The sequence below is a fragment of the Anarhichas minor genome, unplaced genomic scaffold (assembly GCF_050575085.1).
Source record: "Anarhichas minor isolate MPS153535 unplaced genomic scaffold, ASM5057508v1 ptg000012l, whole genome shotgun sequence".
Taxonomy (NCBI): domain Eukaryota; kingdom Metazoa; phylum Chordata; class Actinopteri; order Perciformes; family Anarhichadidae; genus Anarhichas; species Anarhichas minor.
This window is the reverse complement of record NW_027466458.1, coordinates 6,843,877-6,864,552: the sequence shown is the minus strand read 5'-3', so window position 1 is coordinate 6,864,552 and position 20,676 is coordinate 6,843,877. Positions and strand designations below refer to the sequence as shown.

The 20,676-nt window shown below is 43.6% G+C and overlaps 2 protein-coding genes across 2 annotated transcripts; one reads left to right on the top strand and one right to left on the bottom strand.

Annotated features, from left to right (window-relative positions):
* The first annotated feature begins 770 nt into the window (after positions 1-770).
* On the top strand, positions 771-1,384 carry LOC142948489 (uncharacterized). Its single transcript, XM_076090552.1, has 3 exons — positions 771-834; positions 916-1,161; positions 1,308-1,384. The coding sequence occupies exons 2-3, from the start codon at positions 918-920 to the stop codon at positions 1,382-1,384; spliced, it is 321 nt and encodes a 106-aa protein (XP_075946667.1). The 5' UTR covers positions 771-834; positions 916-917.
* Positions 1,385-1,552: 168 nt separating this feature from the next.
* On the bottom strand, positions 1,553-19,631 carry hap1 (huntingtin associated protein 1). Its single transcript, XM_076090855.1, has 16 exons — positions 19,612-19,631; positions 18,386-18,726; positions 17,896-18,084; positions 8,412-8,488; positions 8,063-8,179; positions 7,860-7,954; positions 7,452-7,560; positions 7,164-7,242; positions 6,951-7,081; positions 6,781-6,855; positions 5,917-6,128; positions 5,447-5,665; positions 4,898-5,283; positions 4,389-4,577; positions 4,047-4,149; positions 1,553-3,263 (listed from the first exon to the last, which is right to left on the bottom strand). The coding sequence occupies exons 1-16, from the start codon at positions 19,629-19,631 to the stop codon at positions 2,870-2,872; spliced, it is 2,736 nt and encodes a 911-aa protein (XP_075946970.1). The 3' UTR covers positions 1,553-2,869.
* Positions 19,632-20,676: the final 1,045 nt, after the last annotated feature.

Below are 20,676 nucleotides of genomic sequence, written 5' to 3'. Positions count from 1 at the left end.
TCTCGTGTTCATGTTGTTTTCTGACGTTATATATATGTTGTCTGTGGCAACTAGATACACAATAACTGCGCCACTTGTAGAAAATCTATACAGTATGTCAACCACGCTCTGTAGTATGTTCACTAAAAGGGTTGAGTGCACGTCATCTGGAAAGTCCAGGCCACAGCGTGACACTGTGAAGGCAATGATCACCTCCAGACAATCATTAAATTATAAACACTTTGCTTTTTGGTCAAATGAGATTCATCATCCAGCTCTTCTTAAAATGAAAAGAGAAAAACTGTGTCTACAGTACGGGGTTGAAATTCAGGCACTTATATGCTACACGGAAATAGGAAATAATTAATTTGTCTGCCTTTCGTTGCAACATGTGTGAATATTTAGAATAGTAGTAACTGCTAATGTTTAAAGTGAAAATATGTAATAAGAGGAAGCCGGTTGAGAACAACAGACAACCCTGTTTTCAGTGGCTACACGTGAACATCAGATCCTCTGTGTTGGTCAGAGAAGGCTCCCCGGTACGAGTATTGGATTTATTATGAACAGGAAACACATTGACTCGTTTTATTGTTACTGCCGTGCCAAACGGGCCTTTCCAGGTAAGTGAAAAGCATAATAATGGATTTGCGGATCTCATGGTCAACGCACATCCTCCCAATGCATCCATCTACCAATCAATCAGTGAACGCTGTTATCTTTCTTTGATTTGAAGCCGTAATCGCTGACACCAAACTTGTGGTATAAAAGGAGCCGATCTGCTCGGTGTGCACCAGAAGCATCACACCTGTTGGATTCTGTTGTGCACATATTTCAAACACTTTTCACAGGTAACGGGTAACTCCTTTCATTCATTTTTAGATAGTTATTTTGTCACTTTGAGTAAATATAACTGGTTTTGTCTCCTCTTGTACACAGATATGTCAAGGAAGGTTATTGTGGTGTTTGCACTGCTGGTTGCACTGCTACCACCCTCTGCAGCTGGAAACCCTGAAGAGACTCGTCTACTACAGCAGCTTCTAGCCAAGAGGGAGCCGGTGAGAGACTCGGCAGGCAGACAGGAGCTGGCGCCTCAGGCTCCCTCAGCACGGATGGAGAGACGGGCACACCTGTCGGAGGACGAACGGGAGATTATGACTAAGCAGATAATGCAAGCAATCTCAGGTATGCTGCGTGTCCGGGTGTGAAAGTTCTCCGATTGTTGTTTTGTTGTGACACGATTGAGTGAGTGGGCGGAGATCCAAGGAGGTGCTCAGGTCTGTGTACTGAACCCGTGTGTGTGGGTTCATGTAGGAATGGTTTGTTCACAGGGATGGTGAACACTGAGTGCATGTCAGATCGGGACTACCAGGGCTGGGTGGACTTTGGACGCCGGGACGCAGAATGAGCCACAACGACGACCCGAGAGCTCAGACTTCCTGCTTTTTGTTCACATTTTACATAAAGTCCATGTTCTACTTTCACTGCAACTTTATAAATAAAACCATTTTGCAGAACTATCACAATAGTCATCTCTGTCTTCATCGCTGCCATGAGGTAAACAAGAGACGTATAAAACTGTGCTGGAAGTTTTATTCACAGGTGGTACAACTCAAACACACACATATATAGACATATACAGCTGTGATGCTAACACAGAACAGAGCAAACAGCAGTGCAGAGAAACAGTGCTTTGGTTGATTTAAGTCAGAACACACATTTTTAAAAGCTGTGTTTACGATTTCTTCCCTTTTTAATCCTCGGTATCCTATACGCCTTTTTGCTACAGTTGACAGTTCAGACAGATTTCAAAGAAACATGCTGTTTAAATAATTAGGACCACTTGTCTGCTTGTCTTTAAATAAGGATTCTTGACCACATGGAGAACTCACTTTGAATGCCCGAAACTATTTTTGATTTAATTTACCTTCCAGCTATTTAAAAATTCCTGATGACGTGAAATTCAGCAAGATTCTCAGTGAACACAGTGCAGTAAATGTACATATTGCTTATAAAAAAAAACATTCACCTTCTTTGATGCAGCATGGCAAACCTGATTTCATCTTGGTGAGGTTTTGCTCAGGATGAAGTTCAGAAATGTCCAACAGGTGACTCAGCAGCCATAACAACATGTGCTACGTGAAAGCAGGTGGTGCACTTTAGGGCAGACGGCTGCAGGACGTCAACATCATCAACGTGTTTCAGTTTAGTCGGCGCATCGTCCGTCATCGCAATGCTAATTGATCAACATCTCAAGTGTTTAACCGAGTATATTTGACAGCTTATATACAACATGCTAATCTCAATGTAGCAGCTAATAAGCAGGAAGACGGAGTGTATTTTAGTCCATTTGAAAGATGTTCAGTGTGACAGCATCGCTTCAGTTTGTGGTTTCAATTAACAATAATTTACTGCACGTAGTCCTTTTTAATTTTCCCAAATGACAACTTTGTTATTTACACATAAGTGATGTTCCACTTTGGAAACTGATGATGAGTTGTTGTTTTTTTTTTTAAACCAGCGGCGGGGAAAACGTGAAAAATGACAATCACGATACACGGTATAAAAATGTTTTTTCTTCATGTTTCTTTTTTTGTGTAAAAAGAAGTCAAAGAAACTGGTGATAATCAGCTGATTTTCCTGAGATGAAGATGTCACTCACTCACACACACACACACACACACACACACACACACACACACAAACATCGAAAATAATATTACTGGTCACTACCGACAACTTAAAGTATGGCTCTAGCACATTCTGTGGCTTATGTTTTCAAGACACCACAGCTGTGGGCCCTGAACAGCACAGTGGGGATCACACGGCTGGATGTAGAGTCCCTACGGTGAATGATGGAAGCAGGAAGTGATGAACAGTCCTCATCAAACTTTCAGAGGATGACCGACCGCTTCTCTTTAACACTGCGGCCCGTCATCCCCCAGGCTGCCACTCGGTGCAACCCCAGACCTTGAAGCTTCTTGACCAAGTTCAAACTGAAAATGTACCTTCGTCCCTCTTTGTCCAGTGGGGAGTCTCCACATTTGTCTGTTACTGTGGAGGGTGAAGGTTTGTTACTGTGGTTGTCGTGCAGGTGGTGGTGCGGATGAGGCGAGGCTGAGATGCCGCGCTCTTGCAGCAGCTGCAGGAGTCCCAGTGATGAAGTGGTTAGGGTTGAGGTGTTGGCGGCGGTCCGGCCTCCTTGGCCAAAGGGCCGCTGGTGGGATGGCGATGAAGTGCTCACGAGCTCACAGTTCCGACAAGATGGCAGCCCGAAAGAGCGAAGCCTGCAAACAGAAAAAAAAAACAACACTTAAAAAAACACAATAGATAACAAAACAAAGCTGTTTCTTCTCACACAAACATGCAAGCTCATTCCCAAATCATGATAAGAAAACAATAAAATGTTAAAAGTTTGATTTAGTTAATTTGTTGTTAGTGTCTGCCTGCTGTAAGATGGATGAACACAATGTTAGCGTGGCAGCGGTGATGAAACAGGATCTGGTGGTTTGCTGAGATGAAAACCTAGGAAGGTCAGGAGACGTTAAAACACAACGAGCCGAGAATATGTGGGGAGTACAAACAAGTTAGTGTTGTTAGGAGGCGACAGAAGCACAGTGCAAGTAGTGATGATCTTTTCCGTTAGGTCATTGCAAATGTTTAACAGCTCTAACACCTTAAACAAAAACTTCTTTATTATTATTAACCGTGGTGTTATTTAGTTAAACAGACATTGGTCCCGTGCCTCCGTCATTAATAATAAAATCCTGTATTCATAGTGTATCCATAACCCTCGACTCTTACTTTGCCCCGAAGGCGCCTTTTAGAGTTGGAGGAAGAGCCTCGACAGACGTTTTCTGCCACTGTCAGGGTAAAGAGCAGACGTTTAAATGGAGAGAAAAAGCAAGATGGAAGACAGGAAATCTGCAAAAACAAGTTGTGGATTAATGAACCAAAATGACTCTTTTTGAGGAGTTCCCTGCTCAAAGTTAACAGTAACTCATGTACATCCCATTCACAACAATAACAAAGCATGCTAAACAAATAGTTCACAGTGTGTGTACTCTTACCTAGTGGATAAGGATGGGATGAGAAGGGAGGGTTGCAGGACTTGGCAGGTGGTAATGGTATGTGTGGGAGAGGTCTGAGGGAGGTTGGGACCAGGTGGAGAGACTGCGAGGTCATGGAGGGAGAAAATGCACATTAAACTACACATGGAGAAAGTTACGTTCAATGAGGAACTACAAGAGCTAATGAAGCTGGTAGCTGAAGTAATACCACTCAATCAATGGGACATGAACAATATAAAGGAGCAGAGAAAGCAGGAAGCATGGATTTTAGAGGAGATTTAATGAGGCGAAGAGAATGATGGAGCGAGTGGGACTGTGCAGCATGAGTGCAGTGTGTCCTACCCATGCCGTGTGCTCCAGAGAGCTGCGACAGGTCCGGTTCGTCCTCCTCCAGGTCGTTCAGACTGTAGACGTGCTGCATGTCGACCTCGAGCTCCCGGAAGTCTTTAGTCAGGACGCCCGGACGTGGATGCAGGATGCCTCCTAGGTTTGGTTTGGCCAACTGCTGCCACTGATGCAGAGTCACCGAGCCTGACGACGAGAGAGTCAGAGGGAACCGAGGTCGAATAATGTTGTAATACGAGGCAGTCACGTGTCATTTATACAGTTAGAAATTACTATGAATTATTTGAGATATGGAAAAAAAAAAGTACTTGAAACTGTTGCCTTGCTTCTATTCTTGTAAAAGAATACTTTCTACTTTTAAGAGCCGAACAGCTTTGCACCGGTGGTATTTAATTAGGATCGCAGACTCATGTCAACAATGATCAGCATGCTCCATCGTGACTCCACTTAAACTGGGATAAGCTCCAAGAAATTGATGAGAGACAGTATCCGGCGGAGACTTTTACCTTCCAGAGGTTTGACAATCTGCAGGCGGTCGGGCAGGTAGGACCTGGATCCTCCTGAGGAGCCACAGGAGGGCCGTGAGCTGCCGTTGGAGTAGTTGGTGCCTGTCGACGCTGCTGGGCTGGAGACCAGGCTGTCGTTTGGCGTCAGGAAGCCACTGGAGCCCTCGGCCTCTTCGCAGTCTGCTGCCAAGGCGTGGAGTTTACGTTCACGTTCCACGTCGAAGAAGGGCCGCTCAGAGGAGTGGTTCTGCTGGCGGGCTGACAGGCTGCACAAGGCGGCTTCGAGGTCCTGGCCTCCTGGTGTGCCCGGCTGGCCCAGACGCTTCGGCCCACTGAGTCTGTGGTGAATAGATGTGACGCTTGCTTTAGCTGCTTCCACACTGGACCTTTAAGTGGGTTCGTCATCATAAACTCATGTGGCAAAAACATTTGAACTTGTAATCAAGAAAAAATACAATGCATATAAAATGATCAAAAACAGATCTGGAATTTTCCATTTGAGATTATAGTGCACGTACAGTATGTGCATTAATGCACACTCAAACACACCTGTTGTCTTCTTTCGGAGCATTGTTGAAACTGGGTTTGTCTTCCAGAGTAAGGCTAGCATTGTCTGAGCCATAGTAGCTGGTCCGGGGGGTGCTGATGCAACTGGAGTGAGCCGACACCGGGCTGGAGCCCGGCAGCCCCGGGGAGTGGCACCGAGACCGCAGCCTCACGGCCTTGTTCACCACCTTCACCGTTTCAAACACACGCCACGGGTGGTTCCTGCGGGGAGAAACTGGGGGGTGAGTGGGCATAAAGAAAGATCCAAACATAAACAACTTTTAGAATACATTGTATGCCACAGTCATCTAGCTAGCTGCTTCGTTCCACAGTAAGCTATAAGATCTTTAGTCAGTCAACTTGGGAGGGGCGGACCGGAGAGAAAGAACAAGGTATCAGATCAGAGGAAACAATCTCTTAAGATTTCAGTCCAATCTTGAATGACTATTAAACTTGCTACTTCACAGACTCACTTGTACTCCGAGGGGGCCGGGGTGTCCAGGCCTTTGCGGAAGGTGCCCTCTATCTCGGCTGCGAGTGAGTCCATGGGGAGGACAGAGGCCAGCGCGGTGTAGCGCTGCACCGTGCTGTTGGGGAGGCTCTTATTACGCAAGTTCTTAATGTCCTCTCGGGCCTCGCGGAGCATGTCCTCACACTGAGAGTACTTGTCCCGCAGGTCCTTGAGCTGCAGGACAAAAGGAGACATATCTGTCAAATTGTAGTACAAGAACAATACATTGTATAATTCAGAGCTGAATATTGACATATTAATGATTAAGTATCTGCAAAGACACATATAAACAGATCTGTGTGGCGACGCAGAGAAGGGGTTTCTGGGAAACCATAGGAAGGCTCTTAGGGTAGCTGATCTGCATATTAAGAAAATATCAACTAAACATTGTATGTGCAGTGCCGTGTTACACACAGACCTTCTCATCAAACTCACAGAGGTCTGCAGTAAACATAAAATCATTACTTTTGTCTCAGAAGATTGCAAGGGCTCTGAAAGTCTGACAGCAGACGGACTGGTTGAGCGGGGAGTGTCAGCCAGGAGCATTTTGACTGGGCCGACGTCCAAAGCGCTCAGATTGTTGATTTCTTTGATTGATTACCTTCTGTTTCGTTTCTGAGCATTGTGGTTTGTGCATGTTTTAGGTGTCCACATTCTAATTGTATTCATTTTGGAAAACAAAGTTGAGCTCAAGCTAGAATCAAACCGATGAAGGCCACAAGCGGAGACGCATCAGTTTTACACACACAAGTGTTGCTGGATGTGAAGGGATCCTAATTCTACTCCAAGTGAGTGTATTTTGTCAGAGGGAGTGTAAGTGTCTTGCCTCCGATTGAAGATTTAGCTGGCTCTCGCGGGAGGCACCCAGGTGTTGGCTCAGCTCCTCGTTCTCGTGGGTGAGCTAGAGAGACAGGGAGAAGACAGTTAGACGAGTTTTACTGGGATTTGACACTCAGAGAGTGTCCATTCCTGGAGAACATGGAAACGTTCTCTCACCCCTTTGCAACGGGCCTGCAGGTCAACAATCTGTGCGAGCAGCGAGCTGATCTCCTCCTGTTGTCGGAAAGAGTCCTCCACCTTCCGCGCTAGCTCATCCGACAGGTCGACGACCCGCCTATTAACTGATGCTGAAACACACAGGTCCGGTCAGTACACGTACGGACGTCTCTGTGTTACTTTCATATACTGAAACAAGACTGTACCACTTACAGAGTTCTTCCACACACACCATCATCAGCTCCTGTTCTTGCTCCTCGTAGTTGGTCGTCTCTGTTGTGAGGTCATTGGCCTGGAGGAACAAAGCGATGCAAACAATGTCAACATGTCATACTTTTAACACTGGAGGCAATTAAAAAAACGACCTATTATTGTTATTCAAATGTACAGTACAAAATAAAAAGCTAGATTTTATACAGACATGGCCGTAAGAATCACGATGAACATTTATAAGTGTCTCATTTCATCTCATATGCGTTAGAGCTTTGCAGCATTGCGTACCTCTAATCGCAGTTTGCGGTTGTCGTCCTCTAAACCCTTCAGCTTCTGCTGCAGGAAGTCGTAGTGGACGAAGTTGCTGAGTGAACTGCACGATTCGTTCCTTTTTATTCTACAACAAGAAAAGATACATCTTCTGAATTAAGACATCTTCATGTTTTTCTCACAAAGAGAAAAAAAACTGAACGAAACAAACATGTTTATTTCAAAATGTGTGTTTTCTGTTCAACGGTGGTGATAGAACAGAAGTTAGTAGCATGAATTACAATGATTCTCTTTTTTAAGGATATCTTTACTGACTAAGTCACAAACCTGCACTTTGTTTAGAAACAAACTAATACTATATGAATCAACCTCTGTCTTCTGTGTGTGTGTGTGTGTGTGTGTGTGTGTGTGTGTGTGTAAACCCACGGTGATTGTGATTCAGCGTTCTCGATCTCCTCGGTGCTGGCGTAGAACTGAAGGAGGTCGTCTCGCATCGAGAGCTCATGGCGTAGTTGAGCGATCTAGAACACGCAGTAAAGAACATCACCTGACTGTATCAGTAAGCACCACATTGACAACGTGGCACGGATCGTTTATTTCAGTGAGACACTTGTTAGGTGTGTTTGTACCTCTTCCTTTGCGATCTCAAGCTGTTCGTCCAGCATTTCATTGCGTGCGGTTATTTCTTGGTTCTGCTTCAGGAGGGATTGACCGATTCGCGCCGCTAACTCGAGATCCCGCTCTTTCTGCAAAGCAAAGGCATAAATTCTACTTTTATTTTACGGAATAATGCATAGTGATATAGTACATTTATATATATATATATATATATATATATATTATACAATCACAGTTTCAGTGAGGCAATCACAATTGCAGGTATGTTTTTTAACCAAATGTAATGTACTTTTTGTAAGCGGTGACAAACGGATAACTGGAATCCTCTATAATCCCGTTCATCTGCTGTGTGTCTCTTACCTCCTCCAGCAGGTGGGTGACTGCCTTGATGTCATGATATGTCTTGGTGACCTGGCCCACTCTGTCTGAACACAGCACTGAGGGAGGAGGGAGGAGGGAGAGAGGGAGAGAGAGATTTAATGAATGAAGAGAAAGAGCTGTAGAAATCACACAAAAGGATAGCGGAACAACAAAGTCTTGCTGAATATTTATCATGAGATAAGGGGTATGAGCAATTATTTTTGGCTGATCACTTCCTCTATTTAAGTTTTTAAACAATAGAAAATACTAGGTGACTGTGGCTCAGTGGTAGAGCAGGGTTGTCCTTCAATCAGAGCACCGGCGGTTCGATCCCCGGCACCACTAGTCCATGTCGATGTGTCCTCGGGCAACACACTTAACCCCAAATTGCTCCCGCAGGTGTGTGTACATTTTAGTTAGAGTCCTGATGGGCAGGTGGCACCTTGCACTGTAGCCCCTGCCACCAGTGTATGAATGGGTGTGAATGGGTGAATGACGACATGTGGTGTTAATGCGCTTCGAGTGGTCGGAAGACTAGAAAAGCGCTTTACAAGTACAGTCCATTTACCATATTAGGGGTTATTCAGTGTTGCCAGGTCTGCGTTTTTCCCATGGAATTAAGCTACTTTTGAGATGTTGCACGGATTAAATTTTTTATCCACTCGTTGGGTAGACCTATTTTGCATGCAAATTACATACTAATCCTACCAAACTGACTCCAGTCAACACTCAAAACATGACGCCTGGAAAGTGGGCAAAATACAGGAAAACCTTTTAAAAAATAGATTAAAAAAAAACAGTATTAAAGACTGCAATAAATGCGTATGAAGTAAAAACAGTACGTTTGTGTTGTCCAGGCAGGAAGGACGAGAGAGCCACAGGTCAGTGTGTGTGTGTGTGTGTGTGTCAGTGAATCGGTCTATATGTTTACGGAGCACAATTTTATTTCTGATAATATACTGCATCTTTAGGACCAGGTTTAAATAACTGTTTATGGAAAACTGATTTTAATACAGGTATTTAACATTTATGCCGTTACTTCATAGATGTTACAATACATCTGGTGATGAAATCAATGCTGTTGGACTTTAAAAGCAGTATGTATTTTTAGGGGCAGGTTTTGATCGGGCTGGTTTTGTCACAAAGAGGCAACAATGTAAATATTGTTTATCACATGTCCAGTACTGTACTTTACATTTGGTTTTCTGTTGCATCACTGGAGGCACTGCTCTGGTTAAAATGGATTATTGATTAAAAATGTGAAATTTAACAATTGATTGTTACACACAGATGGAATTGTCATGTACACATGGGAAGAGAGGCTGCCCACATAAACATACCCTGCTCACATTTGTTTAAATATTAAATATTAACCTGTAAAAACACAAATGGACACACCAAGACTGACGACAGTCTTCTTTGTGTGAATGAGATCCTCAAGTACAGCTACAGACCACAACATCTCCATGTGGTCAGCCAGATACTGATCCTCTCAGCTTGATCCCTTTCAGCCCGGATTAGACGGCTGTAAAGACCTCGTTCTCCTGGATACCAATATAGCTCATCGGCAGAGACTGCCGGGGCTAAACTGACAACGTGTTCAGACCAGCAGGACATGCACGGCGTCGAAGGGATAACAGCGGCTGACTATTGACCTGAAGCTTTGTTTACATCCTGGGGAATGATTTGTTTGTGTCCACTTCAATGTCAATAAGGATGAAGCGCTGCGTGAGGTCAACGAGTCATTTGAAGCATTCATGTGGTTCTTAATTGAAGTAATTACTGTTCTGATTGTGAGCCAAACTGTCAAGTTATCATTGTTTGTCATTCTAATTTTCGCTTCTTTTGTAATGCTTCCTGCCGTTGCAAGTGTTGTGCTTTTGGAGCAGAACTCATTCCGGTGCTTTCAACATCTGACTCGTCTGTTTAAGGATGTACAACATTTGGCTTGACTAGGGTGCGATTTTTGAATGACACTGCATACCTCTTCAACAAAATCAGCTTTGTAATCTTACTTTGGTGGACTAAAGAGACGGGAGGTTGCCAGACAGCAAAGTAATTTGATTGCGGTCCTTGAATTTGGCCTGGAAACACAGGGATTGGGTAGCTGCATCAGTGTCTAATCTGCCTGATGGAAAGAAGCTAACCTTGGGCTAAACTACTGTGCTGACCATGACTTGTGTAATAGAACTCATGTCTACAGTCTGAGCTGATCTACTGTAAGATAGAGGACATTGTTTTACATTTCACTCAGTAGACGGAAGAGAAATGCAAAACCAACACAAGTGTGACAGTGAAAGCGTTCCAACTCATCGCAAATAATCACAAAGCTTTGCCAGAGAAATGTCAAAAGACATTCATGCGTCAAAGCCACACATGCAAAAGTAGATTATGGACCAAGACAACAAAACTGACAAATCGTATTGGAAACTTGCACAACTGAGCATTACAACAAAAGCACAAAAGTAATCATTAAACATTCATTTAATCAATTAAATTACTTATATATAGCTGGATAGCTATATATGTACATTTCTAATCTTTAAGCCAACATGGACAAGAAGTCCTCAAAGTGCTCAGAAAAAGGGACATTTGTACTTTCACAACTCCAAAACAAAACGGGCAAACTCCATCTGCTGACAAAGTTCCTGTTATTTAAATAAAACGGTGTCAGTCTGCATTCGATTCTTTTGACAACTGTTCATCCGATCGACTTCAGAATTGGCGAGAGTATTGGCGGCAAGCAGCAACACCGGCCAAGCAAACAGCCCGTTCCTAACGGGCACGATTTGCGCGGGCACTGCACGAGTATGATCAAAAACTCCAGAGCAACTACTAAATAGACCTTGAGGTGAGAGGTTACTGCTGTTTTGTCAAGAGGTCAAGAAAGAACTTTAAAGCTCTTAATTAATTAAATCAAAACCTACATAAAAAGGTAGAACAGAAGTCCAGTACTCACATGCACCTTAAAAACCCTAATCGTCAACAACAAAGAATCACGTTAATAAACTACAGCCTAAATTACGCACAATTACGTTAATCATGTAGCTACCAAAATACATTCTGTAAATGAACGAAGGTTAATCCGATAATAGTTCAACTTCCTCAAATCCTAATGTACTTAAAATGGATTGCAAAGCAAAGTCTGCAGCAGGACTGTAAGAGCAGTCGTTTCCATCTGCAGTACATTCATTATTCCACATCAGTCTACCTCCAGAATGTTGAAGTAAAGTTCATTGAATGGCTTATTTGCACTTGAATTAATGCATTCTTCAGCAAGCACCTGAACTGTTCACCCACAAAGTCTCACCAGCTGAAATATCGTCTGTATTTCAGCTCGACCCGACGGCTACGTAGAGCAGATCGAGGTAAGATATGCTGTTATGCCAGCTGGATGTTTTCGGGTTTGTGTCGAGCTAAGTCCAGGCAGCCAACCTGAACTGCTTGCTTGCTAATACTGGAGCTAATGGATGAAGCTTGCAGACTTATACTTATGACGTCTGTTGTGTTGTGGGGATAAGACGGGCATGGATGAGGTCCAATAAGGTTTGATCTCTACTGTTCTGAAGATGCAGACTTTACAGAGCTTCCTCATGTTAATCTGTCTGGACATTTCTTGACATATTTTGCATTGGTAACATTAATCTCACTATAAAGAATTTGGGAGTTTAAAATAACATTATAAATAACATCAGATCCATCACTAATAGGTTAAAACCTACAGCTGGATTTTAGCCTAAAAGATCCCGACAATATACAATAACGCACACGCAACACCGTGTCCAACAAAAAACAGCTAAAGTACATATGCACTGAAAATATATCCAATTTATTTATCCTATTGCATAACACAGAGGCAAGAAATGCGTTAGTTTGAGTGCCCCGTCTCTCTGCAGGGGTGCCCGTGTCGCAGCATTGGTGTCGGTGCCGGCCACATGCCCATCTAGACAAAGAAGAGGACACTTCCCGCTCACATTCACTGCTCTGTTGAAGCAGAACATGACCTTTTTCAATCTTAAGATGCACAACCAGCCCTGCTGTGTTCATGGTAAACACAAACACTGTAACCGATAATAACTGCCGTTCACTACAAGCCAGGCAACACCCTTAAATTATCCTGTTTTTGGCACGTGTTCATTGAGATGTATCAACCGTCTAAAATTACATTACATAAAATGCAAAGACGACTGACAATACTGAACTGTAATTAAGGCAGCAGCACATTTAATGCACCTGCACTCTGTGAACCACAGACCACACAGTAACATTCAGCAGGAGGCATTTCTTAGGAAGAGCATTCAGGTGTGGTATCATCATTTGTGTGATGCAATGACATCACCCTGTTGCACCCTGCAGTGCACAACGTGCACTATAAAGTATTTAAGCAGTTAGATTACAAAGACCTTGAGGAGGCAATGTGCAACAACACACTCAGACAGCAATATCTGCAGGGCAGAGTAATCATTAACCGTGACACTTTATGCTTTATGCTTTACTTATCATTTCTCTTAACTCTCTCTTCTAAACATGGACTCAGCAGATCACCGACCAGCCCCTTGTGCCACCTGCCTTTTCCTATCCTCTGCCTCGGCACGCTCATCTCACCTTGTGTCACCTCCCGGCAAAGGCTTTCCTTGTTCTTGTTGTTGTTGTTATTATTATTATTGTTATTGCTGTTGAGGCATTTCTTCTCCTCCTTCACCACTTCATCCATCACAAGACTGGAAGTGCTCTTCTCTTCTTCCTCCTCCTCCTCAGACGCAGAGAAGCTCCACACCTCCATGGTGACCGGAGAAGAACTGTCCTCCGCCTCTCGGTCCATCGGTTGAACCCCCTTCTTCTTCTTCTTCTGATTCTACTGTGTGTACGCTGTGCTGTCACGCGCCAACTGGGTCTCCGGCTTCATTCTGCTGGCCTGTGTGTTTGGGAAAACAATAGCCACCGGCCTACGTGAGTGGGTGCACACACCTGCGTGCCTGTGTGTGTGCAAGAGAATCTGAGCTGCTTCGTGTTAATACATAATCCCTCAGATTGTAAGAGCCATCTGTCGTCATGCCTGCCTCCGTATACCTGGCCACGTTGGACTACCGGGTAAGAAAAGAGGGGAGGAAGAGGAGCAGGGATGAAGGACGAAGAAAAATCGAAACCACAAGCCACAAAAGCCGATATTGCTCACACTGACCTTGTCCAAGCACAAAAAGATAAGTATTGTTAACTACGATTGAAATAATAACTCAGGATGGGGATGCTCGTGCAGTTTGAAAGGATGCAGCATTAAGACCACCCACCCCTCTGGAATTGAGGGAGATGGTAGGTTCCGCCCCTGCCAATGGCTGTTCTTGTTCTGGTCACACATGTAGTACCAGATACAGAGAGGGCTCTGCGTAATACTGCTGCAGACAGAGCCACACCCACTTTATAGGGGTCTGATGAGAGCAATAGAGTCTGAGACTCTCAGGGTTTTTAAAGGGGCTATTGAAGGAATATATGCATTTGTTTTATTCCATCTATTAATATTATATTTCTCCCTATACTAAAACAATGATATGTGTAATACTTATAGATGAGGTTGCCACTTACATGAGTAATAAATAATATGATTAATAAAAAAATAACATTTCACATGTCATACTGAGCATTAGACTTTTGCTTTCTACGAGCAGATAGTAAGTAAAGCGCTGTTAAACCACACAGATAACTTTCCATCTTGTATCCGTTTTATTTTCATAGCAATCAAAATCCAAAATAGGAATTTACAATTCATTTTCCAATGATCCACGTGTACGGTCGTGTTCACCGTCTTGTCACTGTCCACTGTCTGTTGCTACCCAAGACACAGCAGTTTTTCTACAATCAAATATTAACCAACTCATACATCTTTCAACCCCGAACCGGCTCTTTCCAGGCCAAATTCAGCACGCAGGAGACAGGGGAGACACAACTTTCACTATCTGGGATTTCCTATCCGTCTTTGCAGAGTAAAATCGATGAGGGCAGCACATCTAAATGAAACGTGTACGGTTTAAGTGGACCACCCTCTACACAGGAATGGCTCAACCAGTTGCAGTTAACAGGCTAGTGCTATAGAAACACAACTAAACATGCTGCAAGGGGACATAGGTTATGAGGAAGTATCACGTACTTTGCCAATAATAACAAGCAAAGACGTGACAAGGTCTTGAGTCACCTCCCAGTAATAAAACCTACAATCTGCTTTGATTCAACCTTCTCCAGACATCGTATCACCTGGAACACAGGCAATTAAGAACAGAATAAAACTTGATAAAATCAGCTCAGCCCACCGCTGTAACACAATGAGAGGATATAATATATCTATAAGCACCATATCGCCAGTACAAGTCTCTGCAAACTGAGAGCCATATAATTTAACCAGACGAGTGACCTCGCTCTGCTGCGCTGCACGGCCCACTGGATTCCTGGGTATTGTATTGGTGTGGTGACTAGCATCATTGCCTGACAGCAAGAGGTGTGGATCAGTTGTTTTGCAAGTCATTAATGTTATTCTTGGTGTGAGCAAAACATTTATTCAAACGCTTCCTTGTAATTCTGGTTACGTTTTCCACTGAAATGTGACTTGAGGTTTAATCCCTTCATAACCACAATCATAAGAGCTTTTAAAATGACGTTTCACATGCCACATGAGGCTGTACGGTGGTGTGGTGGCATGAGAGGTCCGGGTTCGTTTCCCGGGCCAGACGGGCCTTCTGTATGGAGTTTGCATGTTCTCCCCGGGGCAGCGTGGGTTCTCTCCAGGTTCTCCGGCTTCCTTCTTCCCACAGTCCAAAGACATGCAGTTTAGACTAATCGATGCCTCTAAATTGCCCGTAGGTGTGAACGGTTGTCTGTCTCTGTGTGTCAGCCCTGTGGTAGTCTGGTGTCCTGTCCCTTCGCTCAATGTCAGCTGGGATCGGCTCAAGTGCCCCTGCGACCCTGAACAGGATAAGCGGTTAAAGATAATGGACGGATGCAACGTGAGACAAGAAACAAATCAGCTTGAGAGCCTTAAACGAATGCAACGAGTGAAGTTGAGACGTTGTGAAAAAGTCGTTCAGATAAAGCAGAAGCAAAGCATGAAACAAATGTTATGGAATATTTCTTATGACTAGTCGGGAGAAGAAAGTAAAGGTTTTCAATCAATGTAAAATAAACAGAGTTTTGATGAGCGATCAAAGTTTATAAAGTCAATTTATTTGCTTGCAAGCAAAGAGAACAGTCTCACAGACACATTGCAGTCATCTGTAAGAGTGGTCTGCCTAAACAGTCACAATGCATGGACATTTATGCTCAGACAGCTTCCTGTTATCTGCTTAGCTAACAAGAATACACAAAGAACACAAATAAAAACAGGTCATCCTTCGAGCCTTAGTATACTTCATTTAAGACAACATGAAGGCGCTTCATCTCCTGTTTGCAGATCCCTTTGTTCACAGTTTGCCTTACAATAAACCGTTTAAACACACAGCAGATGCTTCTTTTGAGGCCACTGTGACATTGTTAAAATGACTATTGCAAAGACAGAATAGACATTTTTTACCCTCACACATCATATATGTATGCAAAGGTTTACGCCTTTACAACTTCAGATAATGCGTCATAAAGGAAGTAAAAGTATTTCAGACAAAGGATCTCTGTTCGTCAAGGCCTCTCTGTGTCTCCGTCTTATGAAGAAAGAAACAGTGCACAAGCTAACAGATAACAAGACACCTGGATACTAAACTAATTAAAATCATCTACTGAAACTACAGTTTGGTGTCTGCACTTTCAGGACTTACATTCTTTAAACCTTCACATGAGACTATGACATATTTTCCCATTACACAAATCTAATTCTGCAAGAGATGTACCTGAAACCTATGCAATGCAAAAAGCTGCAAACACAACAGTGTTTGGAGCAGGTTAGTCTGTCCTGGACCTAAACAAACATGTGGCTTGGCACCAGCTGGGTACAGGCTATCTAGCATTATGACGACGCAGCCACACAATCTCGTGAAATCTCCTATTTCTACAAAAGGCAAGGGCATCAGGAGTACGGGATAGCTCGGAATAAAGTGCAGTCGGTTCAGCAGATCTTTCCTGAGAAACTGGTGAGCCGGCATAGTGGCTCCTATTTGTGACCCATAAAAAAAAATAAAAAAGGACCGTAAATGTCAGAGTAGTAGCGGACATATAGGAATCAAATGTACGGTAGATTCAGATTATGGGGAGATGAACGTGTTACAACGCTTTACCGCAGAGCAACGTTTCTTAACCTTTTCAGATATCATTGCAAAGTAAACACGGCAGATATTTGCACATTCACACGTGTTTGAATGTCGCGTCGCTGACTGAGCCACTGATTTACTGGCTTTGCGTTATGAATGTCAAACTGTTCCGAAGCGAGGCTCTCTCTATCTGAGAGCAGATCACAGTTTTAAATTATTCACTAAAAACTGTGAAAAAGATCCCTCACGCACATAGCTTCAGTACAACAGCAACGTCCCATCACCCGACAGTCTAGACAACCTATACGCCTAATGATAAACCCTTTCTGGGATAGGCCGTCTGTGCGACGCTCCAGTGGAAACTGCTTAGAAAGCCAAGTGACGGCAGGTTAAGCAGCTTGGTGACATTTGACATCTGTAACTCACAAATGCGGAAGTGTGTGTGGAGGTGAGGAGAGATCAGGCTTCACACACTCACTTCAGTTCAAACACACACACCCTTAAGTTCACTCTCATTTCTTGGCAAGATATGAATAAAGAAAAATATGTCATTATGTGATCAAGCAAACAAGTTAACAAGCAACTAAAGACTATTTCTTATTATCAATTAATCTGCAGTCATTTCTTGATTAATTGATCGTTTAGTCTACATTTAGAAAAATGTCCATCACACAAAGTGACATGATTTTCACCTTTTACAAGAATATAATTCATATAAAGATCACAGAGAAGGAGACCTTTAAAGCTCTAAAACAATTAAGTACAGTTCTGCGACTCGCTATCAGCAAAGAGCCCGATGTTTACATTCAGTGCAGCTCTGTCCAAGCATTTTACAAACACAGAGCTGCTGTGTTCCACTTCTTGGCCAACCGTCAAAAGTGACACATTGACTTTTAACAAACCATATAACTTCACCTATGCAAAGATTGAGCTAACGCAAAGCTGCAGTATGTCAGTAATATGACAAAAATAACCCAACGTATGTATGAAAACATAACAAGCAAATGCCCTAAAAGGAGATCTTATCATTTCATGTTACTCCTCGTCAGACTGAAAAGGGGAACTCCGGTATTTTCGCTCTCCGTTTGTTATTGTGTCATGTGACTTGCCGGAGGACAACGGTTGAACAGTGAGTGGGAGTGGAATAGATCAGTGACATGGGACACCGTTGTTGTCAGAGCACATGAAGTGGAGTCCACCACTGGTAACATCATCACTACACACGAGACGGTATGTAAAGTGTACATAAAAGATGCACTCACAGAAGTACTTGAGAGTCTCTTCAATCTGCTCGTGCGTGAGTCCCAAAACGACTGCTGGCGGCAGCAGAGGGGTGTGCAGCCAGTCGTCGTTGTCGTATCCAAACACGCTGTCTGCCCGAAGAGTGTAGCTGGGCTGACCCTCTGACAGGAGGCTCACTATCTCCAACTCTGGCAGGTCTGAGCAGAGGTCTGAGTGTGGGGAGTGTTTGTTGTGTACATGCGTGCATTTGTATAAAGATGTGAGTGTATGGGTTTACGTGTGAGGAAAGAAAAACAAAAGACACAGAAAGGAAGCAGCGCTTTAACAACCACAATTAGACTGAAATGTCACCTACGATGAAACACTGCCCTCTAGTGATGCAGCTACGCACCTACATTGTTCATTTAAGATCACACTGTTGAATTAGCCTTTGGTGCTGCTCGGTATCATCAACATATTGAAGTCATTTGCAGATTGATGAGTGAGTGAAGTTCCTCCTTTGTGACTCACCTGTTAAAGTTGACACATCGTGGCATCGTTTCCCCAGGTCTCTTAGGTCTTCAGGTGAATCAAGATGAAGAGGCTGGGGGTCCACATCCGGGTCCACATCCAGGCCCTCCGGTGCCTCCCCCCGCCCCTCATGGAGGGAGAATGCTGAATGGGAGGCCAGGTGGGCCTGTGGGGACCAGGAGGGAGGAGAAGAAGTAGCGGGAGGAGAAGAGGAGGAGGGAGAGGAGGCAGGGTGGGACAGCTTGCCTGGGGCCGGAGGGTTCAGAGTGAAAGCGAACCCAGAGCTGGGTGTCCCGCTGTGGGACTGAGGCCCCCTGGTGCCTTCAGGGAGACGACGCAGGCTTCCAGGGCATCAGGCTCCGATTGGCTGAGAAGGTAACGACAAGAGAGAGAGCGAACACAAAGAGGAAGAGAGTAAAGAGAGTGGAAACATCAGAACGTTAATGCCTTTAATATGAGACACTAATGTTATTAATATAACATTATAAGTAACTGCAGAGTCATCTGATTAGGAAATCGAAGTGGGCCATACTATCATTTTAAACCTCTTTTATTTCTGCAGCTATACTAAATAATATACATTTGTGATACAAAACGGTAAGAAAGCATCATCATAATTAAATGTTTTCATCATCATAAAACAAGCAAATTTGATAGCATCTAATCCATCTAATCATGTAAGTAATTGAGACTCATTTATTATTCAAAAGATCTGAACTCTCTCAGCATCGAACCTTTCGTTTGATCAAAGAGCTTTTCACTAGAAGTAAAACCGGGCCTGGCCTTCTGTCCGTGTTTAAGGGTCACAAAGATCGAGTTACCGCTGCCTGAAGCTACACACGGATCAGGTTCCTCACAACAGAAACATCTCTTTTAAAAAAAAACACACACACACACACACACACACACACACACACACACACACACACACCTAGAAGGAGTCTTATTGAATACAGTATGCGCTGATCTGTGACTGATTCAGTATCGTCTCGGACATGATGCACACACACAGTGTGCCAATATTTTAAAATATTGCCCAATGACATAAGGAAAACAAGAATCTTATATGTTGTAAAAACAAATGACAATAACCTGCAGGAAGGTAGGATTCTTTGATGGACTGTTTTATTTGAGGGCATTAGGTTGAACTAAGTATGCCTAATGTGTCTAATGTATGTAGTTTTTTTCTTGAACTCTAGTTTATGTAACATCTGACAGCACAGCACCTATGGGCCTGTGTCCACATAGCGCCTCTTCTGTCCGCAGGGCGCCGGGTAGCGCTTCATCCTCGCGTTGCCATGAAAAAGCGCTCCTGTTCTTACGTACAATAATGGTCAAAAAGTCCAAATACACAGAGGTATGTTTGTGACACTGATTTTTATAACATATCCTGAATCATACAGATCTTTATATAGATAATAAAAAAGCTTAATAAAGCTAGAACAACGTTCTTCAACTCACACACGGACTTCCTGCTCTGTCCTGGTAACAAAAGGACACTCGATACCTCGACCCAGTTATTGCAGTCAATAAAACATGCCGGCTGGAGTGCAGAGGATTAGGCCCCAATTAAAGCAACAGCTACTAGCCTGAGTACAGGGACACACACACACAGCTGAAGACTGCAGCTGTGTGCACCTGAACACACCCATCTTATTACACTTGATTTGAATAGACTCCCCCAGCACCAGTTTCACTATCTCACCACCACCAGAAGCTCTTTATTTCTCTTTCTCCTCGTTTCGTCTACTCCCCTCCTCTGCTTTCCACCGCACGGTTCATCCAATCAGCTGAGTGTTTTGGTTTGTGGCCAACACTTCCTCATCCATCGTCTCTCTCTTATAGATGTCAGAGGAGTCCCACCACCTGCACACACTTCAGCTATTCACCCACATCAGACCCATTATTTCTGGCTGCGAATTTACAGTACGTGTGGTTTGAGGAGAGCGAATGTCCTCACTTACACCGTACCAACAACAAAATAACTTTAATTTAACATACACTGGGTATAAAGCTGTGTACTCATGTTGAAAAAACAAGCTTTTCACATGAACGCTCAGTGAGTGAAACACGCTGTTGGTTTGTTAACAATGCAGCCAAGCGAGACCCCGTCAGCCACTTGGGGGTGACACTAAGGGACACGGTTATTAGCCATCTCTCCCTCCTTTGTATTCTCATCTTTTTGGCGTGCTAGGCAGGATGCCAGAGAGAAGGAAAAAACAGACTGTCAGCTGAGTAACATGCACACAAAGCATAATGGAGCTGCAGAGAGGATCGGTGCACCGACCTCC